Source organism: Sycon ciliatum, chromosome 1, assembly GCF_964019385.1.
Source record: "Sycon ciliatum chromosome 1, ocSycCili1.1, whole genome shotgun sequence".
In the NCBI taxonomy this organism is placed as follows: Eukaryota; Metazoa; Porifera; class Calcarea; order Leucosolenida; family Sycettidae; genus Sycon; species Sycon ciliatum.
In genome coordinates, this window is record NC_088643.1 from 90,425,097 (window position 1) to 90,434,132 (window position 9,036).

A 9,036-nucleotide genomic window follows, 5' to 3' on the forward strand; every position below is an offset into this window, starting at 1 on the left:
TACCTCTACTGCATGCACTGGAGCATGGAGCTGGAGTCAAATATCATGTCGTGACAGACAAACAATCAGTCATGATGTAGCATTGAAGATGTACATACTGCATAATTATCCATAGCTACACGTCTGTACTGCTGTAGCCTACTTTGTAGACCGAGAAAGGGTCTCGACAAACCATTGCTTTGTTCTACCTGAAATCTTCCACCGTCCTTTCATTTCAGGTACAGACCCGACTGTGACTGTGAATGCTTCAAGCAAGTAAAGATTAGAACGACACATGTTAGGAGTTACCTTCTACATCTATATGTAGCTGGTTATCTGTCGAATTGTCGATTTTCTTGCTTTCCCTCACATTGCAAAGGCATGTAGAGGAAAATGAAAGGATGGATTCCCTTCCATGGGATGTATTTTTCAAGCAGTTGACGAAGTTTTTAGGCCAGCATGCAGAGATGGAAAGTGGGATGTGAAGCGTATGAAGAAGCAAAAAAGGAAAGGCTTTCTGAGGATCCAGAAGCCGAGGAAGTAAGTTTGAAAGTGAGATTGGAATTTTATTTATTTTAATAGGAGAGGTGAAAAAGAAATAAACAATCTGATTGATTTTTCTACTCATAAGTTCAATTACATTGTGCAAAAAGGAAGTATTGAAGACCAACTACATTGCGAAGTCATCCAGGCAAAGAGGAAAACAACTCACAGTGCCGCTCAATGAAAACCGATCATGTGAACCAAGTTTGTACCCTGTACTGGGCCAGTTCACATCCCAGGGTTCGCAGATCAAGGTCTGCACAGTGCCGGGCGTGGCATTGACTCGCTTGATCGGATTTCATTGAGCAGCACTGTACCTTTTCTGATCCAGATAATCCCCAAGTCCACCTTCTGCCACAGATATGCATAATGTAGGGAAGTACAAGTAAATGTAAAACCCACGAGAGCGCACACCACCTGGACTTCTTCGCTGTCATGGTTTGGAAGTGAAGCGGGTGGGAGATCCTTGACTTTAGGTCATGCGATGCATACATTATACACGCAGTTCGTGTGGTACTAGTACAGTTATTCCGTACTCGTTTCACCTTTGAGCAGCAGCTAGCTCCACACAGCGACCAGTGAGTTGGTGTATGCACTGGTGTCATGTCAGATTCCAACTAGCACGAGCTTTGTATTGACGTGCACTTGTTTCAACAACCGCCAAATCAACACCGCCGTTTTCTTCCAATCTGCAGTAGACTTCTCAGCTGCTGTTGCACTAATGCACACCTGAATGCTGCTATGATGTTTATATGTGCATGTTTACGATTGTTTGTGTGTGTTTGTGTCTCGTTGTTTCACCACAGATCCTGACAACTGATTTTGGATTGCCGTTTCTCCACGTGCCTGAGCTGAGCAGTGACCAGCATCTCTCCAACACCAATTATGGCCGAATAGTGGAGATATGTGGCGATGAGGGAACTGGCAAGACAGAATGTTTATTGCATTGCGTCGTGCAGTGTATCATGCCTCAGACCTGGAAAGGAAGACGTCTTTCTGGTCTTGGGAAATCTGCAGTGTGGATTGACAATGACTATAGGTTCAGCATACTGCGCCTGGCCTCACTGCTAGAGCATAGACTACAATCAGCTCCGCTAGATCCCCATGCCGCATCTGTCAGTACGGAAGGTGATATTGAAAGCATCCCGCTCCAATGCTCTACGTCTGCTCCATACGGACGCGATAGTGCTGCTACCCTGTCGGTGGCAGAGCATGCAAGCCGCTGGGGTGAACAAGCCACTTGCAGTGATGTTGATAATGCCACAGAGGCTGCGTGTAAACCTAGCGTTGCTGGGCCTTCCGTGGCTGTCGCAACCTCAAGCTGTGCCCCACCCAATTTTCCCAGCCAAGCTTCTCCTGTAAAAGTACTTCCAGGTAAAGATGATGAATGGTCAGATGTTGATGATGTCAAGCTCCCTTCGAGCACAGATGATTCATCTGCTGAAGATGTTGATGATATGGAAAAGCCGAAGCCACTTTCATTTCAGCCGAAGCAAGGATACCACCAGTCATTGATAGGAGGTCTCAAGGTGTTTGATGCATCTATACGTGCACCCCATAACACATCTAAATTGTCACAGTGCAACCTAGATGTTCCGGATGCAACAGACGCTAACAAGTCCATGAAACAAACTCCGAAAAAGAACAAGAGGGCAAGATCAAGTTGTCCGGCATCCTCATCTGACAGCTCGGGTGTGGAAACAACTCGTGAACCAGTGAACCGGGCTAAGCGGAAACGCAACAAGAAACACCTGAGCGCTAATGCGTCGCCAAAGCGAATCACCACCGTCCCTGAGACATCGCTCGATGACAGCTGCAGCCACGACAGCAACACTGAACAAGAAAATTCTCAGCCCAAACCTACAAAGTCCTCGCCTCTTTTCTGTGAAACCACTTCTGTTGGTGATGATTCAACATGCCACACAAAGTCTATGGCTATCTGCCCAGCTCACACAAGTGTGGCTAACAAGACCTTTGGCAGTGTGCACATCTCAGCGGAAGCCGCCACAGCCAGCCATTTAATTCATCATCGAACTACTGCAGCTGTCCAGAAACGTGACATCACCATGATACCAGAAACATCTCCGGATAATGATAGCAGTACTGGTGACGGAAGCGCTTGCACAAAACGTCGAAAAAGCAAAACCGCCACACAAGCTAGCATGGAGAGGGCTGCTCCCACTGTAGATGTTAGCAGGTCATCTAATCCAGTGGCCAACCAGCCATTTTCCAACCAGTGCAGTCAGGCCGACATTCCTGACTCTATGATGCAGCTTTCACACACACTTGATCGTATCCAACCTGTATCTTCGCCGGTGTCCAGCCATGCAGCACACTGCAGAAGTCGAAGCATCGTTGAAAGCCACAGCACGGCTGCTATACCACAAGCATCTCTTGGTGATGATAGTAGTCACAATGAAAAACACTCTCCACTGCGGAGGAGGACAGCCTCTGCTGCGATGGTACTGGAAACAGGCGCTCCTGACTCGCGGGTTCCGCTGTCGTCGAACGGCAACATGGTATGTTCAGGTTCTATGCTTGGTGCAGCTGCCAAGGCGTGTTCCTCAGTGCAACCTGGAGGGCATGCGATGAGTGAAAATGGTATTGTAGCCGATGTGCGTGAAGTCTCTCCAGTTAGCATTGAAGGTGCGGAACATTCATCACTACACAATGGAGCCGTTGCAGTTGTTAAATCACCAACAAATGATGTGACGACTCGGCACCTTCCCAACATGCGGTACAGTGTTCCCGATTCACATATTGAGGAACTTGAATCCTCCGTTTTCACGTTGGATGGCATCAGTCTTGATTTGAACAGCCTGCCATTGCCGCCTGATCTGGAGGCGCAGTACCAGCAAGAAGTACTGGAGTGTTACCTGGACTGGGAGTGTGATTTCAAGACTCTGCTTCAAGGAGACTTGATTGATGTCAGTACGGCCTTCGCTGGCTCACTTCAAATACCTAAACCAGCTTTGCTGCACATTTTCCTTGAGACTAGCAGAACGTTCCGGACGCTCTTGAGGAAGGATTTGGCAGTCTCGTGTCTGCAGCAGAATTCTGGAGACTCTGCATATTTAGTCCAAACCGAGCACGCGAGTGTATCAAATGAAAAGATTCCAATGGAGAATCGATCGCTCCACTCGGCTGATGCAAGTGCTGCTCCTGTGCTGCATGACCAATCGTCGTCCATCACTGCACCAGCACCAGCCCTGCCAGTATTGATGAGGGCTGCAGGAAGTGGCCCTGTGCTACAACTCAGTGAGCCAACTATCACCGCTAGAAGTCAAATTCCCCGGGTTCAGTTGTCACATCGGAATGGTGAACGTCAGCGCACTTACAATGCTGGTCATGTCGGTGCTGATCCTCAGTCTAAAGAAGGTGTCGTAGCTGCATTCATGTCGTCCTTACTTGAGGACAGCACTGGCGCAATGTCTGGGGGAATAACACCTTCAAACCACTCCGACTGTACTAGTTCATGGTACAATGTTGCTGGCGATCATGTGTATTCTGTCACATCTGTGCTGTTCACAGTCGACGATCTCAGTTTGGATGCAGATCATCTACCATTGCCACTTGAGCTGGAGAGTTCTTACCAGAAAGCAGTGCTGGAAGGTTACTTTGCCTGGGAGCGTGAATTGAAGGCTTTTCTTCGCAAGGACATCACGGATCTGAGCCGTGGTTTCACCGGGCCATTTGAAGTCCCTAAGCACTCCATACTAAAGATCTTTCTGGACAATAGTGTAACATCACGAAAAGCGCTGCGCCAGGGTTTAGCAGCATCTGCACTATGCCATGATCGGAGCGACGCTACACTGGGAGTCCTTGTGGCGGATGCTGCCGAGGATGATAACCTACAAGCTAGAGCAATCCGTGTGGACTTTGCAGGTGAGGATATAGCCCAGAAACTTCAATCAGCCTGTGTGAGTGGTGATGCAAGTCTGCCCAACGCACCCAACGCAGCACACAGTGAGGGTGATACAGCTCGCAATCCAGTTGCACGGACTCAATTCATGTATAATACCAGTGCAGATAGGCATGTCACTGGCACCCACAGAACCTCTGCGTTCGCTCCTACCAAGACTACTGCTGCACCAGCTGCAACATCACCGGCAATGCTTCCCATGGCATGTAGTGAGTTTGGGTCTGCCAGCAACATGAGTGATGGTCTTGCTTCTGTAAGATCAACCATAGGTGCCACATCGGCCACCGAAAGAAGAAGGCGGCATATCCAATGTCGAAAGCATGATGCCACTGTTACTGCTACTCTTTCAGATAGTTGCGGAGACGATGGTGATACTGCAAGACACGAGGGAGCCAAGGGTCCAGATGCAGCGGAGGCCTTGAGCGGTATTGATAACTCGAACGAAATGTTTGAATTCAGTGATCCAGCGCGTCCCAGTGCGTCTCTCTCGGGAGTAAACACTGGTTATGAGATGGATCTGTCGCTTGAGGAGCGCGAAGAGTTTGTGATATCTTGCCTGGCTCGTCTTTACGTCTACCACTGCCGCTCCAACCTTCAGCTGATAGCTACTCTAGAAGACACTGTCAGGCGTCTGCTGGTCAATGCTTTGCAAGTGAAACTCTTGCTCATAGACAATGTGGCCGCTTACTACTATCACGATAAGAAAAGCAAGGACTACTCAGGTAGGTGGTCAATACATGTAACGTTACTGTTGAGTGTTGTGGACATTGAAGTCCGATGGGATGATCGGGGCTGGCGCCTTTATTGCTTTTGGCGCGTACTTGCACACATTGTTCACGTACACACTGTAAAACGGACCAGCAGCGCTCACGGCTGCAAGGCCAATGCCCCGTGGTCGCTTGACTTCTCAACTGATTCCCATGTCCACAACAGTACATGTACAATGCTTTGACTGTGTGTGTGTGTGCGTATGTGTGTGTGTGTGTGTGTGTGTGTGTGTGTGCGTGTGTGCGTATGTGTGTGTCCCATATGGTGCAGTGGTATGTGCAGTCGATTTCCAATCGAGAGGTTGCGGGTTCAATTCCCGACGATTATGGTCGCACACGTCTTTCTTCTCTTTCTCGGACTGTTCCTGACTTTTCTTTCATTCTCCTGGGTGGTTACCAACAGCCAGTGTATGCCGGAGTATGTGGTGTGGTGTGTGTGTGTAGAAAAAAATGGAAAAATGAAAAATAGGGATTCACTGGCCAGAAAAAGTCACTTCAAACAGGTGTGTGGTGGATACCAGGCTAAAAGTAGTGGCGGTCAATTCATCAGCCTTGCAAGCTGTTGAATGGTGTAATCCCAGCACAAGTTGCTATGTCTAACATAGCTGTTTGCTATCATCGCTTCCGCGATGGGCATGTCTGAGGAGGTCTGAGGTATGTGTGTGTGTGTCTGTGTGCGTGCGTGCGTGTGTGTGTGTGCGTGTGTGCGTGCGTGTGTGTGTGTGCGTGTGTGTGTGTGTGTCCCATATGGTGCAGTGGTATGTGCAGCGATTTCCAATCGATAGATTGCGGGTTCGATTCCCGACGATTATGGTCACACGTCTTTCTTCTCTTTCTCAGACTCTTCCTGACTTTTCTTTCATTCTCCTGGGTGGTTACCAACAGCCAGTGCATGCCGGAGTATGTGGTGTGATGTGTGTGCGGGGAAAAAAAAAATGAAAAAGACCAAAAATAGGGATTCACTGGCCAGAAAATGTCACTCCAAATAGCTGTATGGTGTAGACCAGGCTGAATAGTGACGGTCAATTCTTCAGCCTTGCAAGCTGTTGAATGGTGTAATCCCAGCACAAGTTGCTATGGCTTCTGCCGTAGCATTGCTATCATCGCCTCCGGCGATGGGCGTCAAAGGTCAAGGTGTGTGTGTGTGTGCGTGCATGTGTGTATGTTGTAGGTGTAGTAGGTGTAAGTGTGGACTTGATAAGTTTCTTTAGAAAGTTATGTCTTGCTTCATGCTCCTTCTGGTCCCGAAAGATGAGATTGACCTTTGGGGCTATAACTTGTGGACATTCACAGGATTTGCTTGCACGGAATGTTTAGTTGGGTAGTGGAATTCTTCTGTGATTATAGACAGCATTGCTGCTAGACGGTTTACATACCGTTGAAAAAACATGTGGGCTGTGGATGGTTGCTGGTAGAATTGTATCTGCTTGTGTGTGCATCTCTCTCTCTCTTTATCTCTCTCTTTCTCTCTCTCTATCTCTCTCTCTCACTCACTCTCTCACTCTCTCTCTCTTTCTCTCTCTCTCTCTCTCTCTCTCTCTCTCTCGCCGTTCTCCATGCTTTTTGTGTTGGTGATTACTTCGTTCTGCAGAAATAAACCGAGATCACCGTGCTATTTCGAAAGTGACCAGTGAATTGGCAGACAGCCATTCTTTGGTAGTCTTGGTTTCGAAATCTCTACATCTATCCAACCACTTCTTCAGCGCTGATGAGCGCTCACGGCGAAAGAACAAAGCCAGGGTAAGCTGTGATTGGAGGTCCCTGTAATTGAGAGGTTCCGGAGTACGATTTTCGTGCCAAAATCCGTAGAGGCGCTACGGATTTTTTATACGTCGTTTTTGAGCAGTGAAATGTTCCGGAGTACGGAACTTATGTGTTTGCCGTCATTGCCTAGGTTACGATCGCAAACACGTCACATTCCCGCGCTATGCCTTTTATTTTGAAAATTTGTACCGAAATCAAAACTTCCCGCGGAAAATCGATGTTTCTCGTACCAAATTTGTACGCGAAACATCTTTCTGCACCCAATGACGCAAAATCTCCATACGAAACATGGTTCGTATGAAAGCCAGTCCACACGGATTCTCCGTGCCGAAAAATCGTATGGAGCGCGCCTCGAAAAAATCCGTAGAGCCCATACGGATTTTCGCACGGAAAATCGTACCCCGGAATCTCTCTAATGTCTATAATCTATTGCTTTCGGGTTAGATTATTCCTTTTTCAACAAGCAGCTTGTATGAGTCTGCAGCACTGCATACATTGAATCTGCTTTTGTATATTTTAAATCTCTTGTTCATTCTTCCTTGCAGACAACGTTCAATGGCGATCAAGTGGGTGAATTCATGTCTTTTTCTTGGAGGAATATTGTGCATCAGCGAATACTAGTTGAGCGCATCAGCCCACCTGCAACATTGCAGGACACTACCTTCGACCTTCCCGAAGCTGAAGACAATCCTCTGACGTATATACGTGCTCGCCATTTGAATGGCAGGATCATCAAGAGTCCGGCGTATGTCTTCAGAATTTGCCATGCTGGCATATTGTACTGGTGATCTGATCCTAGCCATGCGTAAAGATGCTGGTCATCCTGTCAAGCTCACTCTCTTTCAGACTGCTGTTTTCTTGAGCTAGATTGTCGCTTAGTGCTGGTGTGTGTATGTGTGGGTGTGTGTGTATGTGTGTATGTCTGTGTGGGTGTGTTTGTACTTGATTTTCTTAGGTCTTCTTTTTCATTTGACTAGGTTAGGCATGTCAGAAGCTAGGACTTAGTGCTCTTTTCTTTCGGCATGTGCAGTATGTTTCGTTTCCACTATGCAGGCTATAGTGTAGGTGGTGGGTCTTGCCTTGTAAGACTATTATAGTCTCTACTGGTACCCATAGTTCTTTTTCTTAGGCTTAGACCAAGTCTAGAGTGCCAGTTCCACTCTGGCTTTGCTATCGTGCTCTTTATTGTGCTGCCGTCTTTTTCAAATTCCTTTTAAAACACTTGAGTGAGGTTACAAACTTATGATCCATGTTTCTACCACTCCCTTCAAAACCTTCACTCATGTACATTCTTTGTCACACTCAATCAGGTTTTATTTAATTCTCCATGGCATAGGTCTCATCGCAGCACCAAGGCTGCACGGACCTTGTTTTTATTAATCTTCTCTTTTTTAAAGTGAGGTCAGCAACAATAATAGGTTGTGTTTACAGGTTGCTTCGTGAGTACGGCAAGTCCTTTGGTTTGTCTGACTCTGAGCATGTGTGAGGTAGTGTACATTCATGTGTCACAATTAGGGGTGCCATCGGGTAGTAGGGTACCCGTACTACTCGTACTTAGAGCGGGTAGTAGGGTAGCAGTTTGCTCCTGAGAACCCGATTGGGTAGTTGGAGTGCGGTGTTTTCGCAATGGTGCATGGAAAAAGCATGGCTGCGTGCTTACTGTACACTTTCTATGTAGAGCAAGTGCACACTCACATACAAACTGTCAGAAAAATACCTGATATGGTACCCGTGCTAACTGGATAGATATACCCGAGCAGTATCCATGGTAACTTGCCGTATTTTCCGGAGTATAAGCTGCACTTTGAACACTCAAAATTCACCCAAAAAAGGGGTGCGGCTTATACTCCGATAATCGAATCAACGGTGACAAATAGGATAGATGAATTTTGTGGCAAAAGGTGGGGTGGGGGGGGGGGGGGGGGGGGGGTGCGGCTTATGCTCCGGAAATACGGTACCGACCAAACCCCTGCCAGTTTCAGCCCTAGCCTAGTCACAATCATAAGACAGTAGTGATGATTTAGAACTCCTTGAGTAGGACGGTGTGTACATGTAGCTGAA

The 9,036-nt window shown here is 47.4% G+C and overlaps 1 protein-coding gene across 1 annotated transcript; it reads left to right on the plus strand.

Annotated features, from left to right (window-relative positions):
* Window positions 1–89: 89 nt before the first annotated feature.
* On the plus strand, window positions 90–8,445 carry LOC135806384 (uncharacterized). The gene is made up of 4 exons (XM_065320561.1): window positions 90–519; window positions 1,329–5,166; window positions 6,803–6,951; window positions 7,521–8,445. The coding sequence occupies exons 1-4, from the start codon at window positions 439–441 to the stop codon at window positions 7,761–7,763; spliced, it is 4,311 nt and encodes a 1,436-aa protein (XP_065176633.1). The 5' UTR covers window positions 90–438; the 3' UTR covers window positions 7,764–8,445.
* Window positions 8,446–9,036: the final 591 nt, after the last annotated feature.

Bases quoted from the DNA above. Each gene is read 5' to 3' on its own strand.
- LOC135806384 (XM_065320561.1), top strand. From the start codon at position 439: ATGCAGAGATGGAAAGTGGGATGTGAAGCGTATGAAGAAGCAAAAAAG. The intron at 5,167-6,802 runs GTAGGTGGTCAA...TTCGTTCTGCAG, and splicing joins GAAAAGCAAGGACTACTCAG to AAATAAACCGAGATCACCGT. The intron at 6,952-7,520 runs GTAAGCTGTGAT...TCTTCCTTGCAG, and splicing joins GGCGAAAGAACAAAGCCAGG to ACAACGTTCAATGGCGATCA.